The 18,756-nt window shown below is 36.0% G+C and overlaps 1 protein-coding gene across 2 annotated transcripts in view; it reads right to left on the reverse strand.

Annotated features, from left to right (window-relative positions):
- The window catches only part of KDM1A (lysine demethylase 1A), a 63,775-nt gene that overhangs the window by 34,878 nt on the left and 10,141 nt on the right, over positions 1-18,756 (reverse strand). Inside the window, exon 3 of one of the 2 annotated variants that reach the window (XM_061184768.1) lies at positions 5,680-5,739. The exons of the other annotated variant lie outside the window; for it this stretch is intronic. Coding sequence (XP_061040751.1) covers positions 5,680-5,739 — 60 coding nt within the window. The remainder of the gene's footprint in view (positions 1-5,679; positions 5,740-18,756) is intronic. 2 annotated transcript variants of the gene reach the window in all.

The following is an 18,756-nucleotide window of genomic DNA, read 5'->3' on the forward strand; positions in this document are numbered from 1 at the left end:
AAAAATGGAGCTGGAGGAATCAGGCTCCCTGACTTCAGACTATACTACAAAGCTACAGCAATCAGGACAGTATGGTACTGGCACAAAAACAGAAATATAGATCAATGAAACAGCATAGAAAGCCCAGAGACAAACCCACGCATATATGGTTACCTTATTTTTGATAAAGGAGGCAAGAATATACAGTGGAGAAAAGACAGCCTCTTCAATAAGTGGTGCTGGGAAAACTGGACAGCTATATGTAAAAGAATGAAATTAGAACACCCACTAACACCATACAAAAAAATAAACTCAAAATGGATTAAAGACCTAAATGTAAGGGCAGACACTATAAAACGCTTAGAGGAAAACCTAGGCAGAACACTCTATGACATAAATCACAGTAAGATCCTTTTTGACCCACCTCCTAGAGAAATGGAAATAAAAACAAAAATAAACAAATGGGACCTAATGAAACTTAAAAGCTTTTGCACAGCAAAGGAAACCATAAACAAGACCAAAAGACAACCCTCAGAATGGGAGAAAATATTTGCAAATGAAGCAACTGACAAAGGATTAATCTCCAAAATTTACAAGCAGCTCATGCAGCTCAATATCAAAAAAACAAACAACCCAATCCAAAAATGGGCAGAAGACCTAAATAGACATTTCTCCAAAGAAGATATACAGATTGCCAACAAACACATGAAAGGATGCTCAACATCACTAATCATTAGAGAAATGTAAATCAAAACTACAATGAGGTATCACCTCACACCAGTCAGAATGGCCATCATCAAAAAAATCTAGAAACAATAAATGCTGGAGAGGGTGTGGAGAAAAGGGAACCCTCTTGCACTGTTGGTGGGAATGTAAATTGATATAGCCACTATGGAGAACAGTATGGAGTTCTTAAAAACTAAAAATAGAACTACCATATGACCCAGCAATCCCACTACTGGGCATATACCCTGAGAAAACCATAATTCAAAAAGAGTCATGTACCACAATGTTCACTGCAGCTCTATTTACAATAGCCAGGTCATGGAAGCAACCTAAGTGTCCATCGACAGATGAATGGATAAAGAAGATGTGGCACATATATACAATGGAATATTACTCAGCCATAAAAGGAAACGAAATTGAGTTATTTGTAGTGAGGTGGATGGACCTAGAGATTGTCATATAGAGTGAAGTAAGTCAGAAAGAGAAAAATAAATACTGTATGCTAATATATATGGAATCTAAAAAAGAAAAAAAAAAAGGTTATGAAGAACCTAAGGGCAGGACAAGAATAAAGACACAGACGTAGAGAATGGACTTGAGGACACGGGGAGGGGAAAGGGTAAGCTGGGACGAAGTGAGAGAGTGGCATGTACTTATATATTCTATCAAATGGAAAACAGATAGCTAGTGGGAAGCAGCCACATAGCAGAGGGAGATCAGCTCGGTGCTTTGTGACCACCTAGAGGGGTGGGATGGGGGGGTGGGATAGGGAGGGTGGGAGGGAGATGCAAGAGGGAGGAGATATGGGGATATATGTATCTGTATAGCTGATTCACTTTGTTATAAAGCAGAAACTAACACACCATTGTAAAGCAATTATACTCCAATAAAGATGTTTAAAAAAAAAAAGAAGAAGAACAAGGCAGGTAAAGACGTAACTTAGAAAATTATAGCTAAGCTATTGAGGTGTTGTTTCCACAAAGACATCCAAACACTATCTAGGAAAAAATAATGGTTAACAAGAGGTTAACCAAAAATGTCTAATGCTACTGTGACTGTACATTAAGAAATACTGTTGTTGGAGACAAGAAGAAAAATTCATCCATTCACAGGAGATTATGAGGGCACAAATACTGTATTCACAACAGTAGATCAAATCAATAATCCTCACATTTAATGAATCTCAACCTAAAATTAAAGACTGTCAGGAGAATTAATTACTCCTTAAGGACAAAGATAATCAGTAACAGCCATACTGTGGAGGGTGAAGCATGAAATTAAGGCATGTAAAGAAGAAATGCTGACTATCAGACGTATAGGTTATTTCAGTAATTTGAAAGTTTCTAAAACTATACAGCTTTTTTTTTTGGCTGTGTTGGATCTTTGTTGCTGCACGCGGGCTTGCTCCGTGGCATGTGGGATCTTCCCGGACCAGGGATCAAACCCATGTCCCCTGCGTTGGCAGGCAGATTCTTAACCACTGCGCCACCAGGGAAGCCTCAACTATACAACTTTGATGTCCCCAGTCCTGTACCCCCAAATCAAAATAAATAAACAAAAATCAAAGCCAAGTCCCAAAACATGTCACATTTATAAGAAGCATTATCTACCCAATAATCCTGAGTATTTGGACCAAATACCTCTTAATAGGTTACTTCTTGGTATATTTCATGTGTATACTATTAATAAGACAACCAATGAACTCTGTAAACTCTACTTCTCCCTCCCAAAAATAGGGTAGTCTTCTTTCTTAGCTATATTATCTTCCATATATATGTTTAATAAGTGGTCAATGGACATCAATCCTACTGCAAAATACTATTGTCAATGACAGCCAGAAAAACCATGTGGGGAAATAGCACTAAATTTTACATTATATTTGGTTCCTCATTCCAAGTGTTCTTATCAACAGAAATCACTCCAATATAGTTGGCTAATTTGGGAAATAGGTAACAATTAAGAAATTTTATATCAGTCATATGACAGTTTTAAATTATCTTTGAATCAAACATCAAAAGTTTAACAAAAGGAATTAAAGAAGCCAAAAGTTGTAACATTAATGTATATGTGGAATAACACTGTTCTCCATCTCTATCTTCTATATAACATCTTAAAAAAACCCCAATTATTCTTAAAAATAAATTTTTAAAAAATGAAAAATGGTCCCTAAAAACTCAGTAATTTTTGCCTTCCTTCTGGTTTTTAGGGATGAAAATTACTATTTCAAAGAAGGAAACCATTATCAAAATCAAGGTGACAAGTGTGCAAGATTAAAAAATCTAACTTTTTTCCAAGGAAACAAAAAATGTTAATTTGGAACCTAAACTGCTCAGAAGCTAAATCAAAACATTCTTTCTATAAAATATTTCAAAATGAACTAACAAACCACTCTGGATAATCTAACTCAAGTATCTCCTTTAGAGGGAAGAACCTTACAGAATACAATTGTCTTCAGTATAATATCCTGATTAAAAGTAGCAGTAGTACATATAATTCAGAAGTATTTACACTTGGCTCTGGAATACAGTTTTATACTTTGGTGTTTGTGTGTACTTAACAGAGTCTGGTATTCTGGAAATCTAGAATGTTTCAAAGATGCTACCTTAATATTTTAAAAGCCCCAAGGCTGCCTACATACCAATCTTGCCCTCTGTTCAATTCCTCTTTCTCACCACTTCACACAGGAAATTTCCAGCATCACCTTTCAAAATGCAGTCATGCTAAAGCATAATTGCCTTTTCTAATGGTCTGATTGGCTCATGCTTTCTCTCTAAACACAGTAAAAGTAGTTAAATATTTAAGGGACTAATTTAGACCTTTCCGGATATATCAATTAGGCAGAAAAAAGGAGGGGGGAAGTGAGGATATAGGACCGCTATTCCATGAAATCATTTCCCCCCTGATTCTGATATGACACAGGTAGCATCTTGAATGAAGTAAGAGAGATATAACAGAAAAGAAGGCCTCCATGAGTTTCTTGCCTTTTTCCCCCTTTATTAACGTAGATAAAATTACTACAATTAGATTTCTAGCTAAAGAGGGAAAACAAGAGCCTGATAGGACGTACATATAAACTTCCTAAAATTAGTAAGTTTAGATGCACCATATCCAGTCCTACAATAGTTTAAAAATAAAAGAATAAAGAATAGGGGGAGAAGAGAGAAAAAGGAAAAAGAGGAGGATCCTATGATTTCTTATGCTTTAGATTTTTTATTTTTAGCACAAACGCACACTTTAAATGATTCTATGAGGGAGGGTGTAAGGAATAGTCTACGCATAATAAACGAGACCTCTGGGTTCTCACTCCTCCACAGTTGGGTATATTCCTGGTCGAGTCATTTAACTTTGTGTTTCAGGACCTGATAAAACAGGGGTGATACAAATACCACCTGTTTGAAGGCAGAAAGCTAGGCAAGATGATCTCAAGTTCCCTTCTAACTTTTAAGATTTAGGATGTAAACACCAACTTGGTATGATTTTTTAAAAGTCAAGATGTGATCCTGGTCCCAAGATACTCATGACGGTCATTTGGTTTTGTTAAGAGAATAACGTTGATCACTTATAAGCATACGTTTCTAACTCTGATCATCTCACAAATGCATGCTTCTGAACAAGGTGAAAATCTAAAGAAGAGATCTTGAAGGGTTCAGAATAGTCACCACCATTCCTGGAAACACTTAAAACTCATGTTCTACTAATATTAAGTCAGTAGCACCACAGTTCTATATGAAAGTCTGCTTTTACTTTCAGCAATACAACATGTTGTTTACTTAAGCAAAAGAGTAAACTTATTTATTACTCATGTAAAAACAAAACAAAAAGAAACAAGAAAACTCAATTTATTTCTTCAAGATTAAAGCTCTAAAGGCTATCCCTGACCCTCAACAGTTCCATGGAAGATCCAATTGTGCATCATTTGATGAAAAGCATTCTTGAAGATTGATCTGCCAGATACAGACTCTGAATGAGAATTTTAACTCCTCTAAGACAACCATGTACTGATTATCAACCTCCAATCCTTTGAATAGCATTTAAAGAAGTCTACTTCTAACATTCTGGATCCCCTAAGTACTAATTTCTGTATTAACATTGAACTATTTTTGATCCAAGAGAGTAAAATACAAATATTCCCTGGACCTGCTGTACACAAACTATAATAAACAAATAATTTTAAAGTAGACTTAAGAGTTCAAAAGTGACAAACTCCAAAAGTGATACCTATTCCAAGTCTATCAAAATGTATATATAAACTAGTTTTGAGCACTGGCACACAAAATAACATCCTTTAAGAGGTAAAGGATGAAATCCAGATATTCTACTTTGGATTCTTGGAACAAACTTTAACTGTTCCAGATGGGCCCCTATAAATCATTTAACCCTTTACTTTTTCCAAAAGTTAAAATCTCATAGTTTGGTCTGAAAAGAAACAGCACTTCAAGCAGACTTTTTAACAAAGATTAATTTTCATGTGAGAAACAAAATGTTTAAACTGCAAAATGATTAACTATGTAATGTTAACTGAAAAAACTGTATCCAATACCACTTAACAACCATTTCTCTTGCCCACATAGTTCCTCTGACTAATCCTAGAATGCCTTTCCATCCTGTTTTTCAGCCTATGGCTTCCCCTCTGTGTATAAAGTTATTTTTCTTTGTAAAGGTCCCATGATTTCTAAGTCTATGTTTTATATCATGTTTACTTTTACTATAAAGGCTGCTGGGGAGAAAAGTACCCGCCATCTCCTCAAAAACATGAAGAAGAGTGGAGGGCTGAGATCGGCCTGAGGACTTCAAAAGGTTTTGCTTGCCTTTGTTCTGGCTACACTTTCTCCTATTATACTACTCTGTCCTGTGGGTTAAAGCTCCCCTGCGCTTCTGGCTAAAATGTGGGTACTACAGCCAAAAACACTTGCAAGCATCAATCCCTGACTTGGCGGCTCTTGCTAAGTGGCAAGCATCTAATGCCACCCTCACCTGATGCTTGGCCGTCTCCATACCCTCCAGAACTGTCGTCTTGAAGTCCTCCTGCTTGCCCTGTGGAAGGAAAGAGGAGAACTCAGGGACCTTACTCCATAAATTGAGATAATATCTGGACATAAAGGCCTAATAGTTGGCGACTCACGAATTCACCACCAACTAGTAAACGCATATTCAGAAAGCTCCTTCTTCTGGAATCAAGGCCCAGGGAATCACATTATAGTCTTCCAAATTCTGGTCAGGAAACTTCAACTTTACATGCTGATTCTTGTTGAAAGGTAGGAGAACAAAGTATGTAGTATTTCTAATTGCTAAATCCTTGCTGTCAGTCTTAATAGTCAAGGTTGGATGGGGGAAAAGGGATTCCAAATGTCTTTTACTACTTGTTGCTAGGCTGAGAGTGGGTGTGACATGGGCTCTAGGATCTGGAGTTGCAACAATTCAGCATCCGCTCAATGTCTCTTAAACTTTACCTTTCTATCTAAAAAGAATATATATAAGACAACAAGCAAAAGACATAATTTTAATGAAAAATTCTCCCCTTGACTTCAAAGAAGGGATGATAACTAAGAGATTCAGTTCCAAAAGAAGTTTCATTCACTATACATACTAGACAGTGCCAGATCTGAACATGCCAGTGCTTCCTCAGTAACACTTTAATTAAACCACCATAAAACACCTCACAGTCATATGCCAAGTACTGTAGATAGACATAACACAAGGGGGAAGGCTGGAGCAGGCAAGATGGTGGGGGAGCTTCTACCTCAAGCTTCACAATAAGCCTGCTAAGAAATTTTCCTCATTGATTAATGTACAGAAATAACTTTAAGAAAAGTATCACAGCTTGAAAGTTCAACCTGAGAAAGTCAGGATAGATCATCTTCCAGACTCTTCCAAAAATCAATCACCAAGACAGATGCAATGATCCTCTTAAGCCTCTCGCCTCCTGATATACTATGGGAAAACTACAGTGTGATCTTTGGAAGATATGAAACACCATCCCCCAAAGATCTAAAACTGGACACTCTTCATTAAACAGTTTATTCTACAAGAATCTCAACTAGAAAGCAGATTGATTATTCTACCATTTGAGTTAAAAGGCAGCAGGAAAGTAAAACTAACATAGCCCCCTTACTGTAAGAATGATCCCTGGTCTGTGAGACCTAAAATGACATTTTCATTTTTAAGTATATGAAGGTATTCATACATAAATGATTTCTGACAATATTATAATGTGTTGCTAGATGGTATATGGTCTACTGAAAGTAGAATAGAATCCCATCCTAAAATTATTTCACATTGCTCTTGTATAAACGGTACTTTAGGTTCTAGAAGGTTATGCTTCTCAGACAAGGTACAAGGTATATGATTTGTTGTTTACAGCCTTTGGAAAGGGCATATAATTATGAAGAGATAACTCCAATTATGAAATCCAATCTGTAAACTTATCTTGAAAATGCAGGCTGTACATTTAAAATTATACTTTTAAAGTTTAAATTTAAAAATGTTCATTCTTAATAACTTATGGATTTATTCATTTAAAAGTCTTTCAGAGTTAAAAAGTTTCAGAGTTAAAAATTGTTGTCATTATTTTCTTTGGTTCCAAATAGAACCAAACTAGACCAGAAGATTAAGCTATTATTTTAGAAGCGGGGAAAGGGGCTGAAAACAATGAAAGAGTTTCCAAGAAGAACATTTAGGCATTAGGAATAATATAGCTCTTCTTTCTCAAATTATGTTTCTGGCTTCTTTAAGAAAGAATGAAAACAACAGTCTCTTCTAATGATGGCATCTCACCACTTCTTAATAAGTAAAAACAAAACCAAAAAACACTTTCAAGCTTGCCATTAAGACTGAATTATTTTACCCTTTCTATTTCTATCATTTTCCTTCTTCTCCCACTACATGTCATACAATATGCTATTTACTGTACTTATTTTTTTTTCCTGTCAATGTTTTTTCTTAATAGAAATATGGATTTCTTACCCCTGACTTATGTGCTCAAAAGGTCAACAAGGCTGCTCTTTTACAACAAGGTAAGGCAGTCTTTTTTGCTGTCTGCTTTTGAAAAGAGGTACTAACAAAATTCTTAGAAGGACACTGTCCTTTGATGAAAATACGCAGGAGAAACATGGAAAGTATTCAATACTCTGGAAAGATTTTTAAAAGGTATCTCTCATAGCAACAGAAAGTCAAAAAAGAAATGAAACTCTAAAATACTACTTAAGCAGAGAAACAGGAGAAAACCAAGCAGAAGATGATATAAACATGAAAGAAATGATGGAAAACAAAAAGTGCTTACAATTAAGTAAATGAACAATATATTTGTCTCTTGAATTGATGAATATTTATAACCTGCTTGAAAGTAAAGTTGCTATTTTCTCTCTAATCGCAGTATACTCATGAGTATTTTGAGGGTGCCTACTTCTCCAAAGACAGCGGAAAACAGCACCATTTTTATTAGTGGTATTCTAGACCAATTCTTCCTCTTTTTTTTTTTGCTTTACCAGCTCTCAGATTCTTTATTTTGCCAGCATGCTATAATGTTTAAAGCACAAAATCATGCAATACAATTGGCATAAGAAACAGTCTTATAATTACATATTAATTTCCTTTATTCTTTAACAGAATATTCATTTTATTAAAAACAGCACACATACAAATGTTTGCAGCTAACTTTCCATCCAGGTAGTGTCTCTGATTAGAACATATAAAATGCCATATTCATTTGCTCTTCGGGTCTTTCGGGCCTAGAACTCTGCTTCTGACAGTGGCACAAAGACATGGAACAGCAGGCAAATGTGGTTGTTATCTTCCATGAGCTCAAATTCAAAACAGAAGATGAAAATATACACAAGCAACTTTTTATTATCACCTTGATTTTGGCACTACTGAGCGAGCAGACTTCCTTTTGTTTTCACACACCCCCGCCGACAACACACACACAAAATCCTCAAGTTTGAAGTAGAGACCCTAATACAGTTTATTTGTGCATATCTTCTCCAAGTTGAAAATAAAATCTTTTCGGTTTATCTTACATAGCAGCCTTTCAGTTGTCCTCTAATAAATCTTCTACAGATCTGTTAAGTTATTCTTGAAGAACAGTTAGGTATTTTAGTTATAGTCACACTACTGAATTGCTTTTTCATCTTGATTCAAACTCTCAAGAGACCACTCTTTCAGCATCTTAAGAGGAAGTCTATTACGTTCAAATACTTTTATCTGGCAGGCATAGAGGTGAGAATCATTGGTGTGTTGTTCCCAGGAACATACTGAACAACATATTCATCCCATTTTGACTATTTAGTTTCTTGGAATCACATTAACTGATAACTTTGTAAACATTTTGAGGAATTACTAAATCTTCTAGGAAGCAATGCTCTTTAAACAGAAAATCAATTCATCAAAATTTATTTAATCAAAATTTTACCAAATTTACAGAATAAAAATAACTGCCAAGGATTGACTTCAATCGAACCTAACAAACTAGCAAAGGAAAAAAACATCTCAAAAGTTAAAACCATCTTTGAACACACAAGTTTGCACTATATTAACACACTAGTTGAGTTTCTTACTTAATCATCTCACAAATCTAATGTTTACTGAACACCCATCCAAACTGCCAAGCACAAAATCAAAAGTAGAAAAGGCTGAGTCCCTATTTTCAAAGGGCTTATAATCTAATTGGGGAAAGATGAAAAATATCCAGAAAGAAACTTTTTTTTTAAAGGAAACAAGAAACACACACTTGGGGGGATCAGGGAAGCTTTTCCGAACAAATCCAGAAATTTGGATAGACTGAGGTGGGGGGTGCGGGGGACGGTGAAACCACAGCATGGTCCAGAACATTTACAAAAGCAAGGAGAAAACCACAGACATGGTATGTACGAAGAATCGCACACAGCACCCTGCTTAATGAAGGAGATGATCTCAAAGAGCAGTGGGAGACACAAAGAATAAGCAAAACTGGGGCACTTTCAGGGCCAAAATTTAAACTTGATCTTAATAGTAATGCAGGAGAATAGTATTTTTACCAGGAAAGCAACAAAACAAGTGATATTTTAATCAGTTTGTACTAGATGGATTAGAGGAGAAAGGTGATCTAGATAAAGGAGATCCAGTCGAAAGACTACTGAAATAATTTAGATGAGAAGTGAAATCCAGCAGAAAAAAAAGGTGACAGTAAAAATGGACAAGGTGAAGAGGCTGTGCACAGGAAGACACATGACTTTACAAGAGACTTGATGAAAGAGATACGGGACTTTCAAGATGACTCCAAGCTTCCAAAGTTCAGGAGAATAGTAATACAATGGACAAAATGGGAAATCTGGGAGACAGGTTAGTAAAATTAAATGGAAATACTCTAAAGATGGTTGGAAATTAAAGACTAGAACTCACAAGTGAGAATGGGTATAAGAAATTTTAAATCAACATGGAGGTAAAAAATCTTGAAGCAGCTGTATGATTAATCTCATAAGGAAAGTCACAGTTTCAAAGAGGAATTGGTCAACATAAATGATAAAAAAAGTAAAAAATAAGAAAAAAAATTGAGAAAAATGAATTATTGGTGACCATCACCAAGTCGTGCTGCCTTCCTGTCCCTGCTGTAGTGAGAGGCGGCTTAAAAACACCTTCAAGTATACCACTCTTGCTTGATACATCTCTTTCCTGCTAACTTTTTGACTATGAATTTTGGCAGAAGAATAAATGATCTACAGCAGCTCAAAGAAACGCAAAGCAAAGTAAACTGGGCTCAGAAAGGTAGACTAAACTAGCCTGAAGGAAGAGCCTCGGGGGTTCCTCTGAAGCACATTAGAGGCATTTTAAAACACCTAACACCGATCAATACTCCCCAACAAAACTAACCAAAATGAAACCTCCAATTAGAGCAGCAATTCTAGGGTTACACTGTCGTTTAAAATAATGAACTGGGACTTCCCTGGTGGCGCGGTGTTTAAGAATCCACCTGCCAATGCAGGGGACACGGGTTCGAGCCCTGGTCCGGGAAGACCCTACATGCCACGGAGCAACTAAGCCCGTGCGCCGTAACCACTGAGCCTGTGTTCTAGAGCCTGTGAGCCACAACTACTGAGCCCGTGTGCCACAACTACTGAAGCCTGCACGCCTAGAGCCTGTGCTTCGCAACAAAAGAAGCCACCGCAATGAGAAGCCCACGCACAGCAACAAAGACCTAACACAGCAAATAAAATAAAATAAAATAAAATAAAGAACTAAAATAGATAGCCTTAAAGTCTAGAAAGCAGGGAAACAATGCTTCCTGAGGTAGGAGCCTGCCTGTAATTTTCTCTCTGTACCACTGGAGGAGCTGTAGCACTGCTTTGCTCCTGAACTTAACACTGGGGCAGAACTGAGAAGCTCAGTAGCAGGGATCCTATATAAAAGAAAGTAAAAGCCCTACAAGCTAGGGAAGAAAGCAAAGGTTTTGTAAGCCAACTGAAAGAACTGACTTTTTCACATGCTATTTCCCTCCACATTCCATAGATTTTCCTTACTTATTTTGTTGCAAAATCTTGGTTTGTAGTTTACTTTTCAAAATGTTGCAAAGAAAGCCCACAATTCAGATGCTATGTTATGTTGCTCAACTGCCAAGCTTAAGCTGTGTTTGAGTACAAGTAGTTTTTTAAAAACAAAGCTTATTTTTCTAGTTATTTACCTGTTTTTAAAAAGGCCAATATGGAACTTTATTCTGGAGCTGCTATTAAAAGAACCATTATAACTTTTCACAACTGATAACCATGAATGTATTTCCCAACAAGAGAGTCCCCTTTTCCTGCTTATGTAACAGTTTTTCAGAACTCTGGCTATCTATATCTTCCTGGGCTATGATTAGAGGCTCCTTCCATCTTAAACATGATTTGAGTCTACAATGCTATGAAAAACATACAACTTCTTAGGCTTTAATTAATCATATGTATTCGTCTATCTTCAAATATCAGAAGATGCTAAAAAACAGCAAAAGCAAAAATAATCCTATTTTCAAATGTTTAAAACCTCTGTGATCAGCAAATATGGCAAAATTTAATGTTATATCTTGATAGTTGATATATGGATTTACACTGTTATTCTCTGAGGAGAGAAAGTCTTTATTAGAAAGTACCAAGATTTGCCACTCCTCCTATGATTTAACATATAAAAGCTTAAAGAATTATCTATTTTGTAAAAAATGATCTATTCACATTATTGAAAATGGGCTACCACATACACTTCCCAGTTTCCAAAAGTGACAGAGTATGTATGTCAACCTAGTCCATTACCTAACCTGATTTCTTCCTGACTAGAACACTGATCTGATGCAACTAGAGATTACCATACTAAGTGAAGTCAGAAAGAGAAAGACAAATACCATATGATATCGCTTATACGTGGAATCTAAAATATGACACAAATGAACCTATCTAAGAAACAGAATCATGGACATAGAGAACAGACTGGTGGTTGCCAAGGGAAATGGGGTTGGGGGAAGGATGGAGTGGGAGGTTGGGGTTAGCAGATTTAAGCTTTTATATACAGAATGGATAAACAAGGTCCTACTGTATAGCACAGAGAACTATATTCAAAATCCTATGATAAACCATAATGGAAAAGAATATTTTAAAAAAGAATGTGTGTGTGTGTGTGTATATATATATACGTATAACTGAATCACTTTGCTGTGGAGCAGTAATTAACACAACACTGTAAATCACCTACACTTCAATAAAATAAATAAATTTAAAAAAACAACACCAACCCACCGTATTCCTGGTTCAACTGTGTTTAATAAATGCAAGACATCTGTACACAAAAGTGGAGCCCATATCTTCTCATATGATCCTCATATCAAGCCCCATTTTTCAGATGAGAAAATCCTCAAAGTATCCTGTTCTTCTATTATCCATGATCACACCAAATAAAGGATGGTAGCAAAAGAATACGAGGAGATTACAAAAATAAAGTTGCTCAGCTAAACAAATTACTATTTTGCCTTAATAAAAAATAAAGCAAAATAATCAATAAAATAAAATCATTAAGAAAAGCAGGTCAATCTCTAAAGACCAAACATAACTTGGTAGCATCTCATTCAATGGTTCTTATCAGCCAAAAGCATAAACAGTTAAAAATCAGGGCTCTCAAACTGCTTCATAAAAGCCTACCTTCATTCCTTCATGTTTAAAGTAAAACTTCCAAAATCCAATTTTGGGAAAAACATCTGAAAACAATTTCTGCAGTCTCACCATACTTTGTATATACTTTTATTGTATTGTTTCTTCATTGTTGTCAATTAATATCTGTAACCCTAAACTGGACTGTGAATTCTTAGCAGGAGGACTTAGTCTTCAGCCTTGAACCCTCAGAATCCAGCACCATGCCTGGAACAAAGCAGTCTAGTTTTACAATTAATGTATGTAGAATAAAGTGAATGAGGAGCTGCACATTTGAGAAAATCTTTTGTGTAGAAAATGTCTGTATAAAAATTTTCCCCTCCACACCAGCAATCCCCTACCTTGTTGGGTTTCTTTTTTTAAAATTTTTTTTAACTCTTCCTGTAAGTAAAGAAGGATCTGAAGACTTCCTTCCTTTCCACCCTTTCTGCCTCTAAGTCTCTCCACATTTTTACCCTGAAATGTAACATCTAAGAGTATTTTGCCTTCTATTATACATTTATGTATACATCTGTATCTCATACTAGGCTATAAATTGTCTGAAAGTGGGGACCATGTGTTGGATAGTAATATACATCTTAGTCCATTTTTAGTAATCTCTCAAAATACAAAAATTTTGTTGTATTGATCTAGGTTACCTTTTCGGCCTGTGACATTTTCCCCCAGCTCTCTAGTAAGTTATTCTGGAGCATAGTTCCAAATCAGAACACTGAAATGATGCTATACAAAAAAAAAAAAAAAGGTTGGAACTTCCCTGGTGGTGCAGTGGTTAAGAATCCGCTTGCCAATGCAGGGGATACGGGTTCAAGTCCTGGTCCGGGAAGATCCCACATGCCGCGGAGCAACTAAGCCCGTGCGCCACAACTACTGAGCCTGTGCTCTAGAGCCTGCAAGCCACAACTACTGAGCCCGCGTGCCACAACTACTGAAGCCCGCACGCCTAGAGCTCGTGCCCCACAATGAGAAGCCACTGCAATGAGAAGCAAGCGCACTGCAATGAGAAGCAAGCGCACTGCAACGAAGAGTAGCCCCCGCTCGCCGCAACTAGAGAAAGCCCGCGTGCAGCAACGAAGACCCAACACAGCCAAAAATAAATAAATAAATAAATTTATTAAAAAAAAAAAAAAGCAAGAAAATTAATCCTAGGTCTGTTTTCTAAATGTATACATCATACTTCATATGATGAGAAAATCAAATGATTTCAGGCACTTAGTTGACACTAGCAGGCCAAAATGGCAACATAAACAACTCTTCAGGGATCAATTTCCTAGCAACTTCTACTAAACCTACAAAAGAGGGTCTCCTGCTGGGTATGGGGGCTGTGCACTTGTAGGCATGGAGAGAGAAAAGGCTGGGATGTGCCACTTCAGAGTACTTACAGCCTGATAAACGAAAGTATTCACCTGAACTCTGACCATAACTATCCACGCTGCCAAATCCAGCACTTTTACTGACTGCAATCAGTATGACTGCCTCATAGGAGAGATGATCAGGGTACTTTATAAACAAAGAAATATGAAAATATAAGGACCACTGTACAAATATTGGGACCAACCACTGATTTTTTTCTTTTAAAGTAAGGTCCATCTTCAGCTCTCCTCTGGTCAAATTCTATTACACCGAGTTCTAAAGGATAGTCCAAAAGATTCTGCCTTTTAGATTTTTGCTAAAGCAAATAAAGCAACTCACCAAGTTTTAGGTCAATCTCTTGTCAACAGTATTTATCATCAAATTTCACTGAGTTTTAAGCTAAATTCTTCTACCCATACACGTACATTTTGTATATTTTATATAAATTTAGTATTTTTACTAATTCAGGTTGCATCTCCTTTTGTGTGATTTTTAAAAATACTTTCAATCTATAGCATGACTATTACATGAACAAGGCCTCCAAATTATTAAAACCACACAGAATTTTTTGTCATAGCAATCTCTCACATCTCATTGTTTTGTAATTTGTTTAAAAGCCTACATCTCTTTCAAACACATACACCAAACACATCCAAAATTACCATGCACAACAGAGAAGAGAGCAAATACTTTCCTTTGTTTATATTCTCACCAGAATCCTTATTTTAAACAAGGAGATAAAGTGATTCTTCCCACAGTCATTCAATAAAATGGAATATAATAAAGTCGTCACCAACCAGCTAACAATATCTAACAAAATTGATTTGAAGAGTTAATAATGGTTAATGGAAGCCTTTGAGTTTCATTAGAGTATTAGCACAGCACTGAGCCTGGAAAAATGGTACACATACAGACACATGCACATACATACACATATTTCAAACATACTTCTGACGTCTCTATTGAGAAATCCATTAACGTGAAGAAGTCTTAAGAAAGGCATCTTAAAAACCCATTTCAAATTTCATTTTATTTATTTTAGAGTAAGTTTCCATACAAATCTTAAGCTATACACAACTAAGCTACTTCTAACCCCAAATGTTAGAGTTCCTAAACAGTAATCCCAAACCAGAGTTCCTAAACAGTAATCCAATACAAAATTTAAATCCAGGAACTACTAGTGAGATTTTTCTGGAAAATTTCAACTGCTGAAAGGCAGCGAAGGGAAAAAAACTATGTTTTGTATGAAAACAAAAAAGCTAAGTGCTAGCAAATTAGTTAACTTAGTAAAACCTCACCGAGGAATAATCTAAGGTATACAGGGTAACAACTGAGTCAAGAAGGGAAGAAAGCTTTTCTCCAATAGAAAGCTACTTTAACAGAGCGGCCATTATTCTAAACCAGTATGTAAACTCCAACCGAGATTTTACTCTTATTTTATAGACGCTCCACTATTATGTGACACCACTAATAACCAAATACTCAATTCCAAAGACAACCTGTTCAGGCTCAGTTGCCACTTTTATCTTGATAGAAAAGGTACTGGAAAACCAAATAAAACCATTGTTTGTTAAAACAAATATATTCAGAAGTGTATAGTAAATATAAAAATACATGGAAATGTTTAAGAAAACAAATCAGGTGAATTTTAAACATAAGCAGCAATATTTAGTATGAAAAATACATTTACCCATGTGACTACCACAGAACTAAATGCCACATTGTTATAATTAAAAACTGACAAATCTACAGTGTTTAACCCAGAACAGAGAACTTTTTCCCAATTAAATAAATCCAAACAGAAAAAAACCCAAACCTCCTTTTTTTTTGGCCACGCCGTGCAGGCTTGCAGGATCTTAGTTCCCAGACCAGGGATCGAACCCGGGCCCAGGCAGTGAAAGCGCCGAGTCCTAACCACTGGACCACCAGGGAATTCCTGAAACCCAAACCTCGTTTCCCAAAAAATTCAACTTTGATATTGAGAACATTTTTCCATTGATCAAAATCCAGTAAACTCAATTATCAAAATAGCCTAAATCATCTCTCCAATCCCAGTCTCTTTACTCCTTTACTTTGCCCTTATAGAGCACATAGACTGATTTTTCCAAAACACGTATTTTGGTACAGCACCTTCACTCAAAAAACCTCAGTGTTACCCATGACCAGATCCTCCCAGTGCTTAAAGGACATCAAGTTCAAATTCCTTAGCCTGGTAACCAAGGCTCCAACCTTCCTTTCTGGCCTCCTCTTAGAACTCTCCTAGAGGAATCTTCTCCAGTCAAATCATTTTACCCACTGACTTCAGAATACCTTGTGCTTTCATAATTAACAAAATATTTTATTCTTCTTAAGATTAACACTTTGGAAAGCAAAGCAAAATTTTCTAAACATGTTTAAAAGCCGGTAAGAATGAAATGTATTCAAACCTTATATATTTTAAGAGAGTAAGTTAATGTCTAGTTATCACCTAAAATAACTGAAAAGATTTGGTAAAGAACCAGACCCACATCTTCTCTCAAGATTTTAAGATACGCATATGGCAAGGCTTCCATTCAATTTTTGAATGAAAACTTAAGTGAAAAAACTAGTTCGGATAAGACAAGAGATTTTGGAAACCCTGGACAGTTTCTACATACTTGAACTTCCCTGATAATATTTATTCACCATGAGGACCCAAACTATTTCTAAATTCTGCAGGCCAGTAAGCTACCACTACTTTTCCAGGCTAAGTATTCCCTAATTCACCCTACAAATGTTTAAAAAAATGTTTTTGAGTTGTTTTAGAGGAAAAATAACTTTATTTTCATAACCACAAATAATTGGTAAGTTTTGGCTGTTATCAGCACACCTCTGAGCACTGAAGATATCCTAAACTTAAGAAACAAAACTTTAACTTTCTCCAGAATATTAAATAGTTTAAAACTTAAACTAAACCACTGGATTAAAATTAACTAGAACATAATGGCATAAAGACAGTTCCCCAGATCCTAAATCCCTTTGCTAAGATATTTACTTTTGGGGACTTCCCTGGTGACGCAGTGGATAAGACTCCATGCTCCCAATGCAGGAGGCCCGGGTTTGATCCCTGGTCAGAGAACTAGATCCCACATGCATGCCACAACTAAGGACCCCGCGAGCTGCAACTAAGGAGCCCGCCTGCCGCAACTAAGACCCAGCGCAATCAAATAAATAAATAATAATTTTAAAAAAGATATTTACTCTTTGTAGGAACAATATCTGACATTTATGGAAGAAGGAAAACAAAATAAAAAGCCTCTTTCACAAAAAAGAAAACACCAAGACTTGGTTTAAAATTTTCAGAGGACAAAGTGTATATCAACTTGATACCTTATGGTAAATCAGTTTCTTACTGGAGACACTGACAACTACACAAAAAAAGAGGGTGAGGCAGTATCTGAGATATCTGATCATCTACTGAATAATAGAGTCCTTAAACTAAGAGATCAGCAGCCTCTGGAGCTATATAACAGCTATCAAAAGGATTATCCCCATGTATCTCATTAGCAAATCTACAGCAAAGGTAGAAAAAAAGAAAGGCAAGAATCAAAGTAGAATATAGAAGAAAGGAGTAGAGAGTCAAGGGAAGAGTTGGGAGTAAGGACAGAAAGAAGGGGAGAGAGCTAAATGTAAAAGACTAGGAAAAGGAGGAAAAAAAATCAACAAAAAGAGAGGAGGTGTTGTTGAGGTACATTTGCCTCAGGGACATTACTCCCAAAGGTAATATACCACTCCCAGTAAGTAACTGTCCGATAAGTTATTTTAAGAAAATTTTAGGAAAACCATTTTTAGAAAATCTGATTCCTGAGAAGATTTAAACCCAGAATCTATCTTTTTCTAAATGCTCTCAAACTGTATTCTTTTATTATATTTTATTACAATTACTGTAAATTATAAATTTTTATTTTTGAGTTTTAGCCAGAATCTGTTTGATAAGTTCTAAATCTAAGTTTAAATTAACACCTGATTGTAATGCTCTCTAAAAGAATTGGTGGGGTGAATGGGCCTGGTGCTACTGGAAATACAGAAAGTATTTTAAGGAGAAGAACTTAGTAAAAATTCAAACTCTTCAAAGAAGAGTTAAAGAGTAGCCATTAATGGCAGAAGATATGAAATATTAATTAAGATTCTACTTTTGTTTGGTCTCTCCAAAACAAAAGGGTATTCCTAATTGGTCTGGGTATCCTCAGTAGGACTCACTGAGGGGATGTTAGTGAGAATTCTTTTAAGATGTTTGAACCTCTGAAAACAGTACTATAGGCTCCAATAATCTTTCAATGTCATAGGGAAGATTGTGTGACCTTGGAATCTCTTCATAGCCTTTACTTATACCATTCTTTTGACTGGAGGGCTCAATAACTAAACAATAACAGGCACTTAAGTCTTTTCTTTTTGACTTCAGAATGTATTTTTATCTTTGTTCACCAGGAAAAGACCCTTTTCAAAACTGATCCACACCACGAAGGTTTTATCTGAAAGTATCTAACCATGAAGTAAATGGCATAATTTAGCCAGAATAATTTCTGAATCATTCTATCTCTAA

The sequence above is a fragment of the Eubalaena glacialis genome, chromosome 3 (genome assembly GCF_028564815.1).
Source record: "Eubalaena glacialis isolate mEubGla1 chromosome 3, mEubGla1.1.hap2.+ XY, whole genome shotgun sequence".
NCBI classification, from domain to species: domain Eukaryota; kingdom Metazoa; phylum Chordata; class Mammalia; order Artiodactyla; family Balaenidae; genus Eubalaena; species Eubalaena glacialis.